The 20,215-nt window shown below is 39.8% G+C and overlaps 1 protein-coding gene across 7 annotated transcripts in view; it reads left to right on the top strand.

Moving 5' to 3' along the window:
* Positions 1 to 20,215, top strand: part of NVL (nuclear VCP-like) — a 179,187-nt gene that overhangs the window by 79,750 nt on the left and 79,222 nt on the right. For 6 of the 7 annotated variants that reach the window (XR_003514886.1, XM_027564535.1, XM_027564534.1 and 3 more), the window contains one exon: positions 528 to 598. Coding sequence is in view for 6 of the 7 variants with exons in the window: in XM_027564535.1 (XP_027420336.1) it covers positions 528 to 598 (71 nt within the window). In the remaining variant the exon portion in view is untranslated. Of the gene's footprint in view, positions 1 to 527; positions 599 to 10,560; positions 11,148 to 20,215 lie in introns of those variants that run through there. The other variant, XM_027564537.1, reaches the window with a different exon arrangement.

Raw genomic sequence — 20,215 nt, 5'->3', positions numbered from 1 at the left:
ACTCTCCGCTTTCACTTTCATCAAGAGGCTTTTGAGTTCCTCTTCACTTTCTGCCATAAGGGTGGTGTCATCTGCATATCTGAGGTTATTGATATTTCTCTTGGCAATCTTGATTCCAGCTTGTGTTTCTTCCAGTCCAGCATTTCTCATGATGTACTCCACATAAAAGTTAAATAAGCAGGGTGACAATATACAGCCTTGACGTACTCCTTTTCCTATTTGGAACCAGTCTGTTGTTCCATGTCCAGTTCTAACTGTTGCTTCCTGACCTGCATACACATTTCTCAAGAGGCAGGTCAGGTGGTCTGGTATATGTAAATTAAATGAAAATGAAAAACTGTCTATAACTTTGATGAGCAGAATATATCTGGCTTGAATATTGCTCTGAAAAAGAATAGAGCCAGTGTCGTTAATTGCCTCAGTGTTTGCCTTGAATGCTTGTAAGTCTCTCAAGAAAAATTTAGTTATAAATCACAGTTAGCTTACCATACCCAAAAATTATGTATGTTCATGCATTTGCTCCACAGGTGAACTGAAGATTAGTCAGAAGCACTTTGAAGAAGCTTTCAAGAAAGTAAAATCATCTATATCAAAAGAGGTAAGCAATGCTCTTAAAGGTAGAAGAGCAATTAGAATTGAGAGTAGTAAGTATGAATTTATGAGAAAAAGCAAAATGGTTGCCTCTGAGAGAGTGTTCTTGAGAGACTGTAATTTTTAATGTTTCTGGAGACTAAACACAGAGAAAATGACCTCGTGTATGTTTTCATAATCTCAGAATTTTTAATCATTCAAGTGTTACTTGAGCTGTATCACCCTTTACACTTACCCATAGTTTCAGGAAAGTAAAAATACCTTCACTGTAAGGTCAGAGAAGAGTTAAAAATCACTCAGACTTATCCTTACAAAAAATGCTGAATTTTACTGTATTTCTTACTGTGTTGAGGTATTCTGTCTGTAATAAGTTAAAATGTTTGCTGTTAAGTGAAGTGAGGTTACTGTGACACAAAAGAGTTGAACCCAACCCAAAGTAATGTCTGAATTGAACACTGGATATCTTAGGGCTTCCTCATAGCTCAGTTGGTAAATCATCTACCTGCAATGCAGGAGACCCAAGTTCTATTCCTGAGTCAGAAAGATCCCCTGGAGAAGGAGATGGCAACCCATTCCAGTATTTTTGCCTGGAGAATCCCATGGACAGAGGAGCGTGGCAGGCTATAGTCCATTGGATTATAATAGTTAGACACGACTTAGCGACTAAACCACCTATATTGGATGGATATCTTTGTTTCTGGACTTCCAGAAGTCTAATTTGCCTTAGCCAAGTGATTCTGTTTATTGACTATACTTAAAATTCCTCTAAGTCATTATCCATGTATTACCCCTGGCTCAGTATTTCTTAAGATTATTGATGGAAAACACTCAGGTCCAAGTTCAAACAGTTACATGAGATGGGTTGCTGTGTTCCAGTACCTCCAGTCCTGGTGTAAATACTCTTATTTGACCATCTTACCACTTTTAACTAAAGTAATCAGTTAAGGAGTTTGGGCTGGTGATGGTGTCTTTTAAGTATATAGTTTACTTCTTTTTCAACTAAGGTCTAGTCTGCTGAACCTGGCCTGGGTCTTTTACTATATGTGGAGAAATGAAAGTCTGTTTTGACCTCCCAGGCATTTTGTACACTAGAGGAAATGTTTTTATTTCATTGTCTGTCTTTGAATAAGATAGTCTTATTAATTAAAATCAAACAGTTTTACAGTTAATCTTACTGGCACTTTTCATTGGAAAGTAGTGATACAAGTGTCCCCCCTCCCCAAAGATTTAGTCATTAAAAAACAAATCTTCCTTATGTTTATTACCTGTAATCAGAGTTCTGATTTGAGGCTTTTCAAGAATCAGGACATACTGGCATAGCTCCACATTTGTCACTCTCATCCTGTAACCTTACTTTTTAAAATTGAAATTTTATTTACCTTTGTAGTGCACAAATACAGTTCTGTGCATGTGCGTGTTAACTTGCTTCAGTCGTATCCGACTCTGTACAACCCCATGGACTGTAGCCCACCAGGCTCCTCTGTCCATGGGGATTCTGCAGGCAAGAATAGTGGAGTGGGTTGCCATGCCCTCCTCCAGGGAATCTTCCCGACCCAGGGATTGAACCCATGTCTCTTATGTCTCCTGCATTGGCAGATAGGTTCTTTACCACTAGCGCCGTTTGGGAAGTCCTACAGTTCTGTAAGTTTTGGCACGCTTAACTGGTACTTCAGTCAATATAGAGAACATTTTCATCACTTCAGAAAGTTCCTGTGTTCTTTGTAGTTGTCAGTCCCTTTACAAATGCTGTACCAGGTAACCCCTAATCTGACTTCTGTCATCATGCTCTAATTTCACCTGTTTAGGAACTTTATGTAAATAGAATCATATCGATATACTCATTTGTCTGGCTTCTTTTGCTCAATGTAATGTTGCAGAGACTCATCCACATTGCTATTTTTCACTAGTTTGATCCATTCTCTTGCTGAGTAGTTTTCCATTAAATGAATATACTGCAGTTTGTGTATCCTTTCCCCTGCTGGTGAGCACTTGGGTTTTCTCCAGTTTTTGGCTTCCTCAGATAATAGTGTGTCAGAGAGAGAGAACGAGAACATGTGTTTTTATTTCTCTTGAGTAAATAACTAGGAGAGGAATTGCTGGAACTGCGGCAAGTGTATGTTTAACTTTATAGGAAACCGCCAACCTTCTTTCCAAGTGACTGTAATACCGTTTTGCATTTTGTGAGCTTTCCAGTTGGCCCACACTCTTACCAACACTTGAGTATTTTCAGTCTTTTAATTTTAGCCATTCTACTGGATGTGAAATAGTATCCTGTTGTGGTCTAAATTTGTTTTCCTAATGACTAAAATGTTGAGCATTTTTTCATATGCTTATTGATCATTGGGATATCTTATTTTGTATCCTCACCTTTTGCTCTTAAAACATTGAGTTGTTTTCTTATTATTAAGTTATGCAAATTCTTAGTTTATCTTGGCTTGAAGGCTTTTATGAGATACACATTTTTTTCTGAAATATCTGTAGGATTTATTTTGGAGTATAGTTAAAATGTGTTTCAAGATTTATACAACAAAGTGAATCAGTTATATATATATATCTCCACTCTTTTTTTTTTTTAGATTTTTTTTCCCTCATATAAGTCATTACAGAACATTGAGTAGAGTTCTCTGTGCTGTGCAGTAGGTCCTTATTAGTGATCTATTTTGTATATAGTAGCATGTGTTATGTCAGTCCCAATCTCCAAATTTATCCATCCCTCCCTCTTCCCCCCTTGGTAACCATAAGTTTGTTTTCTATATCTGTGACTCTGTTTCTGTTTTATAAATAGAAGTTCATTCGTACCTTTTTTTTTCTTTTAGATTCCACATATAAGCAGTATCATATTTGTCCTTCTTTTTCTAACCTACTTTACCTTCTATAATAATCTCTAGGTTCATCCATGTTGCTGCAAATGACATTATTTTGTTCTTTTTTATGGCTGAGTAATACAGATGTGCATATTGAGGATATTTTGTCCTAATTTGGTTTTTTGTTTTGTTTTTTCAATTTTCTAAAGGCATCTTTTGAAGAACAGGAGTTTTTAATTTGTATGAAATCCATTTTTTTAAAATGATTTGTGTTTTTCTGTCATAAGAAATCTTGATTATCCTAAGTTTATGAAAATTTTCTCCTTTGCTTTTCTCTAGTAGTTTTATAGTTTTATCTTTTACATTTAAAACTATGATCCATTACAAACTAATTTTTTTTAATTTAAAGTTAGATAGAAAAGTCATGATTATTTTTTTCCATGCATCTATCTAGTTACTGTGGTCTTGTTGGTTGAAAATACTTTCCTTTCATTGAATTATCGTGCACTCTTTTTGAAAACCAATTGATCATATATGCATGAATTTATTTATTCACTCTTTTTTCTGTTCCACTGATCTTTATATCCATTTTATGCCATGTATATGTTTCGCCACTCTGTTGATTGTTTTACATCAATTTTTAATTTTTATTTATTTTCTGGCCACAGAATGTGGGATCTTAGCTCCCCAACCAGGGATCAAACCTGTGCTCCCTACAGTGGAAATTTAGGTTCTTAATCACTTTTGGGGAAGTCCCCTTAAATATTACAGATTAGATATGTTAATCTTGAAGACAGCTAGTGTAAGTCATTCAGATTTGTTCTTTTTTCCCCCCAAAATTGTTTTATCTATCTTAGTCTCTTTGCTTTCCCATATAAAATTTGCAGTCAGTGTATCAATTTCTGCAAAACAAACTTTCTGGGATTTTGAATGGATTTGCATTGAATCTGTAGATCAGTTGGGAGAGTATTAAAAATACTGAGTTTTTCAATCAGTGAACCTAGTATATCTGTTCATTAATTTAGGTCATTTTATTTCTTTTATATAAATTTATTCATTTTTTAAAAATTCACTTATTAGAGCCATTTGATCTCTCCCAGTAACGTTGTGCATTTTCAGGATGCAGATCTTTCAGGATGTACATTTTTCATCAAGTTGATTAATTTATGGTTTTTTATTTTTATAATGTTTTTTAAAATATTGTTCTCCAATTGCTACTAGTATATGGAGCTTCATTTGGTCTTTATGTATTGGCCTGGGATTGCTCCTAGTATATGGAGGTTCATTTGCTCTTTATGTATTGGCCTGGGATTGCTCCTGGTATATGGAGGTTCACTTGGTCTTTATGTATTGGCCTGGGATTGCTACTGGTATATGGAGGTTCATTTGCTCTTTGTGTATTGGCCTGGGATTGCTCCTAGTATATGGAGGTTCATTTGCTCTTTGTGTATTGGCCTGGGATTGCTCCTAGTATATGGAGGTTCATTTGGTCTTTATGTATTGAATGGGATTGCTCCTAGTATATGGAGGTTCATTGCTCTTTATGTATTGGCCTGGGATTGCTCCTAGTATATGGAGGTTCATTTGGTCTTTATGTATTGGCCTGGGATTGCTCCTAGTATATGGAGGTTCATTTGGTCTTTATGTATTGAATGGGATTGCTCCTAGTATATGGAGGTTCATTGCTCTTTATGTATTGGCCTGGGATTGCTCCTAGTATATGGAGGTTCATTTGGTCTTTATGTATTGGCCTGGGATTGCTCCTAGTATATGGAGGTTCACTTGGTCTTTATGTATTGAATGGGATTGCTCCTAGTATATGGAGGTTCACTTGGTCTTTATGTATTGGCCTGGGATTGCTCCTAGTATATGGAGGTTCACTTGGTCTTTATGTATTGAATGGGATTGCTCCTAGTATATGGAGGTTCATTTGGTCTTTATGTATTGAATGGGATTGCTCCTAGTATATGGAGGTTCACTTGGTCTTTATGTATTGGCCTGGGATTGCTCCTGGTATATGGAGGTTCACTTGGTCTTTATGTATTGAATGGGATTGCTCCTAGTATATGGAGGTTCACTTGGTCTTTATGTATTGGCCTGGGATTGCTCCTAGTATATGGAGGTTCATTTGGTCTTTATGTATTGGCCTGGGATTGCTCCTAGTATATGGAGGTTCATTTGGTCTTTATGTATTGGCCTGGGATTGCTCCTAGTATATGGAGGTTCATTTGGTCTTTATGTATTGGCCTGGGATTGCTCCTAGTATATGGAGGTTCACTTGGTCTTTATGTATTGAATGGGGTTGCTCCTAGTATATGGAGGTTCATTTGCTCTTTATGTATTGGCCTGGGATTGCTCCTAGTATATGGAGGTTCATTTGGTCTTATGTATTGGCCTGGGATTGCTCCTAGTATATGGAGGTTCACTTGGTCTTTATGTATTGGCCTGGGATTGCTCCTGGTATATGGAGGTTCACTTGGTCTTTATGTATTGGCCTGGGATAGCTCTTCGTTTGTCACTCTTTTACCTTCTTTACCTCTAAAAAATTACTTCAGTTTTCTAGACTAAAAAAATGAAACCATCTTGTTTGTATATGCCTGATCTAATTTTGAAAAGCTTCCATGTTTAATGTTTTTACATTTAAGAGTTACATTTATATTTTGCAGTTACAATTAAGTAATTGTGTTAGAGTTGGCTATAAAAATGTCATGCAGGGTTTGAAAATTGCTTGCTTGACCTATCCTTAAATTGGGCCACATTTTCATCCTTGCATTTGTGATAATTAAGGAGTAAATCTTTATTTTGTTACCTGTTGTGAAACTCTGCTGGTAGATTTGAAACCAGTGGAAATTACGTTTCGTGGGGGGCGGGCACTCAGTCTCTGCTTTCTGATTCTCATCCTTCACAGTCCACAGCTGTGCCAGAGAACATCTTCCTTCCTTAAATTGTTCTTAGTTGAAGCATAGTTGATTTACAATGTTGTGTTAGTTTCTGGTGTACAGCAAAGTTGAATCAGATATATATTTATGTATATTATATATGTGTGTGTATATATATACTTTTCATATTTTCATTATTATTTTAAGATATTAAATATAGTTCCCTGTTGCTATTCAGTAGGGTCTTCTTTATCTAGTTTGCTCATTTATTCTGGCCGAGCTATGACGCTTACAGGATCTTAGTTCCCCAACCAGGAATTGAACCCCAGGCCCCTGGCAGTGAAAGCATGGAGCCCTATCTATTGGACCTCTGTGGAATTTGCTATCTCTTTTATATATAGTAGTTTGTATCTGCTAATCATGAACTCCTAATTTGTCTCTTCCCCAGCCCCTTTCCCCTTTGGTAGCCATAAGTTTGTTTTCTTTGTCTGTGAGTCTGTTTTGTAAATAAATTAATTTGTGTCCTGTTTAGATTCTACGTATAAGTAATTTCATGTGGTATTTTTCTCTTTGTCCGACTTAATTCACTTAGTATGATAATCTCAGTCTGTGCATGTTGCTGCAAATGGACGTTATCTCATTCTTCCAGAAGGGTGCCCAGGAGTGGGATTGCTGGATCGTATGACCACTCTATTTTTGGGAAGCCTTCTTCTGATTTAGGAGAATTCAGTTGAAATTAGAGGAGTTGGATAGTCAAACAGAATCCATTTGAAAAATCAAACCAAAAGACAGGTGTGGCGTTTGTTGATACAATTCTGAACGTAGGATTGAGTGGCTCATTTGTAACCCACCTCTTTCTACTTTTAATATTAGGGTTCCTTTAGTTGTAAATGACAGAAACCCAACTCTCTAAGTGGGAGTAAAGAGGAATCCATTCCACATATAAGGAAGTTGAGAGTACTGCTGGCTTCAGGCATGCTGGATCCAAAAACTTCATTGCTTTGTTTCTTGGAGGAAAAGGCTGCCTGCAGGCCCAGACATACAGGCTACTTGTTTATTAACCCCCATAGCAAGAGAATTTCCTGATAGCTCCAACAGGAGAGTTTCAGGGAACCTGTGATTGGTCCAGCTCAGGTTAGAGCCCATGGCAAAACTAATCACTATGATTAGCTCAAAAGTTAGATACTCTGGCCAGGTGGAATGTAAGCGGTAACATAGTTTTCTAAAGATCATGACTTCAGGCCCTAGGATAAAAAGCTATAGATAAGGCGAACTTAAGTCTTTTCACACTAAAAGAAAATCTACTAGGCTTGTTAAACACAAAAGGAACATTTAATTACATTTTACATTTTAACCTTTCAGACATACTTACAGAGATAGCAGTTGCTTTGAAGTGAGTTAACATTAAATAAATGATTGGGAGATGTCGAAAAAGGAAAAAGAAAAATGAAAGAACGGTGTGCACATTCTGTGCCAAGGTCCACAGAGCTGGTCCGTATAGTTCAGAAATGTCCAGCCTGTTCTCAGGCTAGGTAAATCTGCCCTGCTAGCTGGTGCCTTCTCTTTCCTTGAGGCAGTCAGCTCCCTGGTGCCACATGGTTTTTAGTTTGAGGTTGGAAAACAACAGCGTGTGAAGTGGATTCGAAGTGTCCAGCAATTGGCAACATGATAGTAGGGTCTGGTTTAGAGGCCAGATGCAGAAACTTGTCATCTGACCCAATGAATCCTCATAACCAGCTGAGGGTGAGAGGGGAACACAGTTTGCAAACATTCCTTCTGAGACTCTGCCTGTATTCCTCATTCATTCCTACTTCATTGCTACCAAACTTTCAGGCTCCATCTGAAGATCCCTGCCCAGTCCTAGTTTCTCATGAGAGGCCACGTCCTATTGTGATCCTAAGAAGACTGAATAGATGGGCAATTCATTACGCCAGATACCCCAACTTAGACGATTGTACTCTTTTTGCCAGTTTCTTCTTAGTCATCTGTTACTTTCTTCCCTGAATGAAACCATTGTCCAATATGTGTCACTTCACAGACTTATAAAGCATAACTTACTTTGTTGGTTTGGTTTTTTTCAGTAATAACTGCTCACCAGAAACCTGAGCCTGGGTTAACATCAGTAAATGTTGAGACCTTGAAATTGTTTTCCCGTCTATGTATTATCTCAAATGTAGGCTTTTCCCTCTGCCTACAATGACATTGTTCAACTGTCAGGAAGGAAACCTCACTCAAACATAAATTAGGTATTTTTTTCCTTCCTCCTCTATTAAAACCATACCATAGAAACCCTCCTGTTTTATTAATTCATTGGTCTAGTGTTTTTCACACCCACTGGCTGGCGCACTTGATTCTCTTCTTCACACTCAGGATTATATGGTTCATCCATTTGCTTGATCAAGTCTGTCACATTGAGAGAGAAAAACTTCCCAAGTAGAGTTGCTCTTGCCTCTAGCTGTGTATTGAGTTGCCTAGGAGCCCATCCTTTAACCCATCCAGAAACATATATGTATCATGTACCTGCCATACACATGCCAGGCTTTGTGCTAGACTCACAAGGTATAAAATTGCATAAGACCTGAGTTAGGAACCATTTTGAGCAATTAAAGAGTTGTAAACACTACCATAGATGTGTACATAGAATACACCTGACCACTCAAATTCCTTCAGTGTTAGAAAATAGTTTGCAAGTAGCTTTTGCTTAGAAGGTATCAGCACAGTGTGACAATGGCAATGTGACTGATTTTATTACTCACATATCTGAACCAGTGGTTCCACACACTATAATTTTTTTTATCCTCTGAAGAACATCCACAGGAAGGCTACGTGTGTGTCCCGGTGATACTACTTGATTCCAGTATATTCTCTTTAATACTTTTGATGGTCATAAACCTTAAAACTTTGAAATATTTAATTTCTGAAAACTACCCTAGTGAATCATAAGCTGTCACTTCTCTTTTGGAGATAGGCATAGTATGAATTTTGAATAAATAATAAATAGATGACCAAGCTGATTATTACTTTGTGAGATCTTTTAAAAAATTAAGGCACAACAGTTAAGGTAGAGAGACAGCTTTCCTTGTTTGGCATCGTAACTGGCCCTTATGAAACTAATGATGGTTGTGGGGAGAGAAACTGGGTGACTGGAGGACAGAAGTTTGAAAATGAACCTTTCATCTTATTTGAATTTTTAACCATGTAAATGTATTACCTAATTTAAAAACTTAAATACTAAAAAAATAATAATTTAAAAGACCTTGAGGACCAAAGTAGTAGTGATAGTTATTTCTGAAAATTAAGGATTACTTTTTAATTTTTTCTGCTGATCTGTATTTTCTAATATTTCTACAATAAATGTTTTATAATTTAAAACATTATTAATAAAAAGGGAATCACTTTAATCTGGCTATAAACACAGCATGCTTAAAATGTTTGTTGTTGTTGTTCAGTCCTGTTTGACTCTTTGTGACCCCATAGACTGTAGCACGCCAGGCCTCCCTGACCCTCACCATCTTCCAAAGTTTGCCCAAGTTCATGTTCATTGCATTGGTGATGCTGTCTAGCCATCTCATCCTCTGACGCCCTCTACTCCTTCTGCCCTCAATCTTACCCAACATCAGGGACTTTTCCAGCGAGTTGTTTGGAATTCCAGCATCAGTCCTTCCAGTGAATATTCAGGGTTGATCTCCCTTAAGATTGAATGTCTTTACTACACCTTTATTATTTAGCAGTGAGTTGAAATACCAAGGCCCTCTTATCCTACTTCAGAGTTAATTCAGCATTTCACTAATACCTGTTTTACATTCACTGTTGACACTGTTTGAGAGCTACTTGCCAGGAGTTGGTCCAAGGGTTACAAAATGATGTTTTCATTGCCATGGGCCCAGGTTCAGTCCCCGGACAGGAAACTTAAGATCCGGCAAGTTGCATAATGCGACCAAAAAAAAAGAAGAGAGAGGTACTTGAAAAAAATCACAGAAATAAATATATAGAATTTTTTAAATTAATCTTTACATGGTCTTCTGTGCCTTAGTCTTTACATAGTCTTCCCTCTGTGCATGTCTGTGTCTTACTCCTCCTCTTATGAGGACACCAGATCATATTGGATAACTAAAGCCCACCCTAATGACTTCATTTTAACTTAAATCGCTTTAAGACCCTCATTTCCAAATCCAGTCACACTCTGAGGTACTGGAGGTGAGGACTTCAACATCTGAATTTTGGGGAACACAGTTCAGCTCATTTCAGTGTCTAGCTCCATATTCTGTCCTCTCCTCTCCTCTCAGGATCGAGCAATGTATGAGGCTCTCCAGTGGTCCCTCAGCCGGTGACTTCTCCAGCAGCGAGCCTTCCGAGAGTCCAGTGCCTCGAGATGCCAGAGATGCCCACGTGCTCTGAGCTGCCCACTTTCAACTTGACACATGTGGTCTCACATAAGCGTTTTATCCTCAAATTAATGAGGCCAAGTCAAAGCTGAAGATTCTTCCCATCTGGACAACCTCATATGGAAACACCCTACCTCCTATTTAAGGGGAAAAAAAAAAATTAATTGTCAAAGTAAAGTAACAGATAACCTTTTTAAAATAAAAATGTTTATTTTGAAACAACCTCGACTGTACTACAGAAAAGTTGTAATTACAGTAAAAAGAACTTCCCCCCCAAAACCATCTGGGGGTGCTTCCCAACCTGATGCCTGATTACCCGTAAATACTTTACATTTCCTGCACAGCAGGATAGTCCCCTACATAACCAGCCATCCACATCAGATCAGCCATGTCAGCTGTGATACTTCCCTGCCAAATCCTCAGGCTGCATTCAGGTTTCTCCAGTTGTCCCAATAAAGTCCTTTATAACAAAGGAATCTAGTTTGGAATTAGCTGTTGCAACTCCTTGCTTTTCTTTTGGGGGCGGGGGGTGTGCTGGGTCTTCATTGCTGCACGCAGGCTTTCTCCAGCTGTGGCAAGTAGGGGCTACTCTTCCCTGTTGTGTGGGCTTCTCATGGCAGCCGCTTCTCTTGTTGCAGAGCACAGGCTCTAGTTGCCCTGCCGCGTGTGGAATCTTCCCCGAACCAGGGATCAAACCTGTGTCTCCCACATTGGCAGGCAGATTCTTAACCACTGAACCACCAGAGAAATCCTGCTATTTTCCTTAAAAGTCCAGAACAGCTTCTGTCTTAACTTTTGATACTTTTGAAGGTTATTGGCCAGTTACTTTGTAAAATGCCTTCAATGTGAGTTTGTCTGATGTTTCCCCATAATTAAATGCAGCTTGTACATCTTTGGCAGGAATAAATATCATGAAGTGATGGTCTTCCCACTGCATCCTGTCAGGTAGGTGCAGTCTTGGTTTGTTCCATTACTAGTGATGTTCACTTTGATCACTTAAGAGGGTTCTGCCAAGCTTCTTACACTATAAAGTTCCTCTCATCACACTGAGGTATTGCTATTGTTTTAGTGTGTTCTCTTTTATGTTGTTGGAATCGTCCCAGATTCAGTCAGTCAGGAGTCCCTTCACATTTGCCTCTGTGCACTCTTGACAAGTCTCTAGCTGATAATTTCAGAAGGGTTTGTGTCCTCTTGTATCTCATTGCTGATTTACAGCGCTGCTCACAGTGTCTTCTGAGACTGTGTAGATGGCTTTGGTTACCCACTTTCTCCCCTTCCAAATTTTCTATTCCACCTGACTCTACAAAAGTGTTTATACTACTTTTAAAAATGTGATTGATAAAATGAAGAAAATAGTAATAGATCAAAGCAAGTCAGGTAAGTAAGGCACAGTCCTTTTTTTTCGAGTTCACGACCGAATATAGGCTCCTAACCAGAGTATCACAATACCCAAGGGAGGGGCATGAAAAGGAGGGTGCTGTAGGACCCCAGAGGAAGAACACCAAAAGAAAAAGCAAATCAGGGTCGTGTCTTCAGCATAGATGATTAAGAATGAAAGCTAAAAAGTGTAGGCCACAAGGTCTTAAAGAGTTATGTAGTTTGAGTATTAGATTTGATTGGGCTTGGTACCAGCCAAATCAAGAGAGAAACGCAGTCTGGTATGTCGTATATATAATATAAGAGATAGTGAAGATTGTCTTGACAATTGAATTTTCTTGACAATTTCTAGATAAGTACCAAACTTTCTGGTTGTTTAGCTTATCCTAAATGCCAAGTGTTGACTGCATCACAGGTTAGGCTGCGTTTGTCTGTCAGCTTTGCAAATCAGCTGTGATGTACGTTGGACAGCAGGGAGTTATTGGGCAGGAGGTTAACCAACTAATGTCACAGAGAATATTGCCCACACTCTCCATAAGGAAGGAAAGATAACATGTTCTAAGCACCATCTGTGTGCTGGACAGTGTTGTATTGTTTTAATTCTCCCAACTCTTACTCCCCATACAATAGGGATCGAATAGCATCTTCATTTTACTAAAAAGAAGAGCTTCTTCACAGTCACCTGCTGTATATACATGCTTGTATATGGAACAGCTGAATTCTGGTCCACAGCTGTCCATCCGGCTTTTCTTTCTCTTGAGAAAAAGTTCCAGCCCTGTGTTAGGAAACATCTGGAGTTGTATCCTCTGTTCTAGCATTGTGAAAGATTCAGCAACCTCATTAAATGCTTTGTGCTGCGCACTGATAACATACTGGTAAACTCGGAACTTACTGCCTAATTTGATATGTATAGCGGAAATAGCCAATTGTCCCATAATATACATTCTTCCCTTCTTCCTTTTAGTAGGAAGAGTTCTTGCTGCCAGGAGAGTGACTGTGTTCTGTCTAGTGTAATATTAACACTGGTGATGACCTCAGTTCTGGTCACACCCTTAAAAAGAAGACACTTGAACTGCAAACCTATCATTAAATGGGGGCAATCTGCCTTGAACTCAATGCATCTTAGCCCATAAGCAGACTCTGGAAAATGTCCTCAGAAACCACACCTGGTTTAAAAAAGAAAACACTGTTTGCCCATTTAATTCTAGTTCTCCCTTCCCTAGGCTGGAATGATGAAGTGAAGACTGGCTTTGACCATATAAATAGTGACATTCTAGAAGGTGACAGAACCATAAGACATAAGAAACTTAAGGTCCCTAAGCACTTGTTGGGCAGTTTTCTCACCACTCAAGGCTCATTTAGCCTGAACTTTTATGTATGACCTTTATCTTGCTTAAGCCAGTTAAATTTTTGTCTCTTAGAGCAGCCAGTCTAATATCCTAGTTAATGGCGTGTTGAGACAAGGAGGAAGTTGCAAAACCGCGCGCAAATGGCTGTGAAGGGATGAGAGTAGATGCTGTTAGGAGGAGCCCAGAGGAAAGGCAGCTGGTTCATCACGGGGTCAGGGAGAGTTCTCCAAAGAAAATGATGCCTCACCTCAGCTGAGTCCTGAAGGCTGGAGAGGGAAATGCAGGAAGAGAATAAATGATCTGACAGATGGTAGAGACCTCAAGATGTGAGAGGGACTGATGTCTGGGAAACTAATTCTCCTGTTCATCCATCAAAGTTGTGTTTACAAGACGGTCTTACTTCCAAAAGCTGAAATAGTGAGAAAGCAAATTAGTTATGTGTTAGGCACAATCTTCAGTCATTGTTTATCTCTCACTGTTGAACTCAGAACTGAATGGATTTGGATATATTTTTGCACCACTCAGTTCCAAAGCCTAGGGGCCAGGTACATTTGGGATAAAACGGAATCCCACATCATTCAGATGCTATCCTTAACTCCATTGCTTTAGTTCCATGAGACCTATGCTTGTGCTGGCATCAGCATTTTTAATTTTCAACTTATTTTTTATAAAACAAGGACAACAAATTCAATTAAATATGCAGGTGTTATAGTTGACTGACTGACTTTGGGTCTCCTGCTAAGTTTCATGAGGGGAGGGATCCTGTCAGGCTTGTCTCCTTAGCATCCAGCCCAGTGCCTGGATCACAGGAAGCATTTAATAATAAATATTAAATGTTCTTAGGCAACAGGACTGCCAAAATTAGACACTGTGCCCAGCGTCTCCCTCTGTGGGAGAACTGTAAGTGTTGATTCATTGGGTAATAGAAACCTCACTGTGTCATATGAAAAAAGATAAAGGAACAAGTGAATAACCTATAACCAACAGTTTCACTCTAACACATATATCCAAAATAGAAATGCATACACAAAGGCAGCAAAATTCATAATTGACCAGAAATGGAAACCAAAGTATCCATCAGTAGTAGAGCGGGTAAACATGGTATCTTCATGCACTAGAATACTACACAGTGATGATGAACTATACGCAACACACGGATGATTCTCACAGATACTGAGTGGAAGAAGCCTGTCCTGAAATCATCTTGGGCAATTCTACGTATTAATATATAAAATTCAAAAAGGCAGCTGGTCAATGCCATTAGAAGTCAGATCAGATCAGATCAGTTGCTCAGGCGTGTCCGACTCTTTGCGACCCCATGAATCGCAGCACACCAGGCCTCCTTGTCCATCACCAACTCCCAGAGTTCACTGAGACTCACGTCCATCGAGTCAGTGATGCCATCCAGCCATCTCATCCTCTGTCGTCCCCTTCTCCTCCTGCCCCCAGTCCCTCCCAGCATCAGTATTTTCCAGTGAGTCAACTCTTCACATGAGGTGGCCAAAGTACTGGAGTTTCAGCTTTAGCATCATTCCTTCCAAAGAAATCCCAGGGCTGATCTGCTTCAGAATGGACTGGTTGGATCTCCTTGCAGTCCAAGGGACTCTCAAGAGTCTTCTCCAACACCACAGTTCAAAAGCATCAATTCTTCGGCGCTCAGCCTTCTTCACAATCCACCTCTCGCATCCATACATGACCACAGGAAAAACCATAGCCTTGACTAGACAAATCTTTGTTGGCAAAGTAATGTCTCTGCTTTTCAATATGCTGTCTAGTTTGGTCATAACTTTCCTTCCAAGGAGTAAGTGTCTTTTAATTTCATGGCTGCAGTCACCATCTGCAGTGATTTTGGAGCCCAGAAAAATAAAGCCTGACACTGTTTCCACTGTTTCCCCATCTATTTGCCATGAAGTGATGGGACCGGATGCCATGATCTTCGTTTTCTGAATGTTGAGCTTTAAGCCAACTTTTTCACTCTCCACTTTCACTTTCATCAAGAGGCTTTTGAGTTCCTCTTCACTTTCTGCCATAAGGGTGGTGTCATCTGCATATCTGAGGTTATTGATATTTCTCCCGGCAATCTTGATTCCAGCTTGTGTTTCTTCCAGTCCAGCGTTTCTCATGATGTACTCTGAATATAAGTTAGAAGTCAGGCTTACGGTTAATATTAGAGGGCAGTGCCTGGAAGAAGCACCAAGTGGCGTGGCCTCTAGGTTGCTGGCCATACCCTCCTGGATCTGATAACAGTTTCCTGCGTGTGTTAGTGATGACTCATTGCTCCATATGCTTATCATAGCTCTTTTCTGTAAGTATGTTCACATCAGTTAAAAAGGTTTTTTTTTTTAAACTTATGAAGATTTATCTATAATTTATGATTTCATATGATTTTATTTATAATAAACATTTCAAAAATTTAAAAGGATAGGAGTAGCAGTATTAAAAATGTAGGTCATTTAAAGGTAAAGAACCACACAGAGCCCAGTATACTTGAAGAAAAGCCAGCCACATGTTTCTTTTCCCCCTAAAACACCAGGCATGTTGCTCATACTGTCCTTTCAGCTGGTTAGAGTTAAGAAAGGTTAAAGAGGTGAGTGGGGTGGAATTTGGTTGTTTAAATTACCCCAGTTCTAATGTCTCTCTCTCCACTTGGGAGAATGTGAGCTTCAAGGATGTCTGTAGCCATCAAGGTTGTCTGGAATGTTTCTTTAGAGGGCATGTTGGCCATGCAGTCTGGTCCCACTTCCAGGCAAGCTTTGCCCCTAAGAGGAGAGCAGGAGGAACTTGGCAAAGTTTGTTCCAAAGACCTCTTTCCTAGGTGTGCAGGTGAACAGTCCACATTACATCATAGACAAGGATGTTCTATTTTCCAAGACTGCAGTAAGCCTCAAGATGGAGAAACTCAACAGTTCCTTCCTCTGCTTTTGTGCCCTACCTCTGCACTGAAACACTTTCTCTGCCTCCCACAGTCCTCATCACCCAAGCCAGAAGGGTGAAAGTCATCTTGAGTACTACTTATCAGTGATCAGTCATTCATTATTTATTCTCACAGACACTGACCTAGTTCAAGCTGTAATCAGCCTTCATATGTTTACTTTGACCTAATTAATGTCCTATTCCAAACTCGTACTAAAACCAGGATTGCCGTCAGAAGATACTTATTCATTATGTCACTTTTCAGGCCTCCTGTGGCCTAAACTCATTGGTCTCGTTATGCATGGGCCTTTGCAGGCAGTACACCTCTGACACCCATCCAACCTCCTCTCCCCTGACTGGATTCATTGCCATTCCAGTAGAACACCGTATTGTTTCACATCTCGGCCTTGGCTCACGAGGTTCCCATTACCTGGCAAATCCACCTAAACACAGGACCCTCTTCCAGGCTTGAAACACTCCTATTGAGAAGTCTTGCCCAATCCCTCACTCTGCTTTTTGCTCACTGTTCTGACCTAGACTATATGCTTTAAGTACTAGATTCTCAGTGGCAGAGTCCTTAGTTTATTTTTGCATTACAGCACTTGACACATAATAAGAACAAAGTAGCTTTTTAACAACACAATTCAATCACTTGCTCAATGGCACAAAGCACTGTCAACAGTGGGGGGATTTGGTGCAGATTTTATGTTGTTTTCACCTGAGGAATCTACCAGACTGGAACTTCATGGCTCATGGCTCTCTGAAGAGAAATCAGCAAAGTTCTGGAGGTGTGGCCTCTGCTGCTGCTGCTGCTGCTAAGTCGCTTCAGTCGTGTCCGACTCTGTGCGACCCCATAGACGGCAGCCCATCAGGCTCCCCTGTCCCTGGGATTCTCCAGGCAAGAACACTGGAGTGGGTTGCCATTTCCTTCTCCAACGCATGAAAGTGAAAAGTGAAAGTGAAGTTGCTCAGTTCTGTCCGACTCTGCGACCCCATGGACTGCAGCCTACCAGGCTCCTCCGTCCATGGGAGTTTCCAGGCAAGAACACTGGAGTGGGTTGCATTTCCTTCTCCAGTGGCCTCCTCTAGCACTTACTTATTGCTTGTCAGAAGTCCTTTTAGCAATACTCCTCCATGGCTAAGGAACCCCTCTAGGTGTGCTCAAGGCATTCAAAAGAAACTATTTCTAAGAGCTTGCTCTACATAAGTATTCTCTCTCTAAAGCAGAAAGCTTTAAAAAGAGATTATATATATTTATTACAACTGCTGTTTATTACAAATGCTAATTACCTTTACACAGACAGGAAAATCTGCTCTCCTACTCTGTGACTGAGTGAGCCTGATAAATGAACAATGGGTCTTTACAGACTCCAGGAAGTTTTTGTAGCTTGAACTTTCTCAAAACTAATATTACAGAAAGCTAAATGAGTTTCACAGAAACTGAGGCTGTTAAAAGTGGAAATACCAGGTGGCAGAAGTAGCTTAATTCAGGGACCTGAGAATCGCTGTTTTGCAGTATATGTATAAGAAAGTCTGGGTTCTCTGGGTGGGTCAGTGGTAAAAAATCCACCTGCCAAGCAGGAGATGTGAGTTTGATCCCTAGCTTGGGAAGATCCCCTGGAGAAGGAGATGCAACCCACTCTGGTCATTTTGCCTGGGAAATGCTATGGATGGGTGAGCCTGGTGGGTTACAGTCCATGGGGTCACAAAAGAGTCAGACTTGGCAACTAAACAACAAGCAAATTAATTAATTCAACACTTTTGGAACATCTATTTCATATCTGCTTTTGCTTTTTTATTCATTTGCCTCCATTATTCTCAGCTCACTTAGAACTTGGATGTTGGAGCAACAGATTCTCTGACACTTTATTGTCAAACTCAGTTTGTAGTCCAACGTAGAGTCACTTATTAAAAATGAAATTATTTGTGCCACTTTAATTTTGTACCTTGCATGGCAGAGGTTTGGAGCATTTGTGCTTTGATAAACAAAATATCACGGGCTTTGTTGTTATTGCCAGCGGCATGGGATGAGGAAAGAAGAGGAAGATGGACTTACAGACTGTTTCTTTACTGACACATTAAAACTGAGACAAATAGTATCTTCATTTTATATTTGAGAAAACTGAGGCTCACAGAGGCTTCCCAGGCGACACTAGTGATAACCCTCCTGCCAATGCAGGAGACATAAGAGACATGGATTTGATCCCTGGGTTGGGAAGATCCCTGGAGAAGGGCACAGCAACTCACTCCAGTATTCTTGCCTGGAGAATCCCATGGACAGAGGAGCCTGGCGGGCTACGGTCCATAGGGTCACAAAAAATCAAACACAACTGCAGCAAATTAGCACGAGGCTCAGAGAGGTTGAACAACTTATCTTGGTTCTCAGCTAATAAATTATTATCTGGAAAAATCAAACTCGAGAGTGTCTTACCTTTAAAGTCTTTGCCCTTCTCCTACATCTTACTGGCTTTGGGGGGCAGAAAATGGACTTCTGTGTCATTAACTAGTGTGAGTTGTAGTAATAATATTCTTTATTAAATAGTGAATAACTTTTTTTTTCCTTTGAACTCAAGCAACTAATATCAGAAACTGTACACTCTTGCCACCCAGAAAACTCATAAGATTGTAGCAGACAAGCTTTGAAGTGACCATTTGTTGTTCAGTTGCTATGTCATGTCTGACTCTTTGTGACTCCATGAACTGCAGCATGCCATTCTTCCTTGTCCTCTGCAATCTCCCTGAGTGTGCTCATATTCATGTCCACTGCATCAGTGATGCCATCCAACCATCTCATCCTCTGTCACCCCCTTCTCCTCCTCTTGCCCTCAGTCTTTCCCAGCATCAGGGTCTTTTCTAGTGAGTCGGCTCTTCACATGAAGTGGCCAAAGCATTGGAGCTGCAGCTTCAGCCTCAGTCCTTCCAATGAATACTCAGGGTAGAATTCCTTTAGGATTGACTGGGTTGATCTCTGCAGTCCAAGTGACTTTCAAGCGTCTTCTCCACCATCACAGTTCAAAGGCATCAGTTCTTTGGTGCTCAACCATCCTTATGATCCAATTCTCACATCCATACATGACTACTGGAAAAACCATAGCTGTGACTATATGGACCTTTGTTGGCAAAGTAATGGCTCTGCTTTTTAATACGCTGTCTAGGTTGGTCATAGCTTTTCTTCCAAGGAGCAAACGTCTTTCAATTTCATGGCTCTAGTCACAATCTGCAGTGACTTTGAAACCCCAAAAAATGAAACCTGTCACTGTTCCACTTTTTCCCCATCTATTTGCCATGAAGTGATGGGACTGGATGCCATGATCTTAGTTTTCTGAATGTTGAGTTTTATGCCAGCTTTTTCACTTTTCTCTTTCACCTTCATCAAGAGGCTCTTTAGTTCCTTTTCACCTTCTGCCATTAAAGTGGCATCATCTGCATATTTGAGGTTGTTGATATTTCTCGCAGTAATCTTGATTCTAGCTTGTGATTCATGCAGCCCAGCATTGGCATTTTGCATGATGGACTCTGCATAGAAGTTAAATAAGCAGAGTGACAATATACAGCCTTGATGTACTGCTTTCCCAATTTGGAACCAGTCGGTTGTTCTATGTCTTGTTTTAACTGTTGCTTTTTGTCCTGCATACAGGTTTCTCAGGAGACAGGTAAGGTGATCTGGTATTCCCATCTTTTAAAGAATTTTCCATAGTTTGTTGTGATCCACAGAGTTAAAGGCTTTAGCATAGTCAGTGAAACAGAAGTAGATGTTTTTTGGAATTCCCTTGCTTTTTCTATGATCCAACAGATGTTGGCAATTTGATCTCTGGTTCCTCTGCCTTTTCTAAAACCAGCTTGGACATCTGGAACTTCTCAGTTCACATACTGCTGAAACCTAGCTTGAAGGATTTTGAGCATAATCTCGCTAGCAT

The sequence above is a fragment of the Bos indicus x Bos taurus genome, chromosome 16 (genome assembly GCF_003369695.1).
Source record: "Bos indicus x Bos taurus breed Angus x Brahman F1 hybrid chromosome 16, Bos_hybrid_MaternalHap_v2.0, whole genome shotgun sequence".
Classification (NCBI taxonomy): Eukaryota; Metazoa; Chordata; class Mammalia; order Artiodactyla; family Bovidae; genus Bos; species Bos indicus x Bos taurus.
This window is presented reverse-complemented; position numbering and strand designations above follow the sequence as displayed.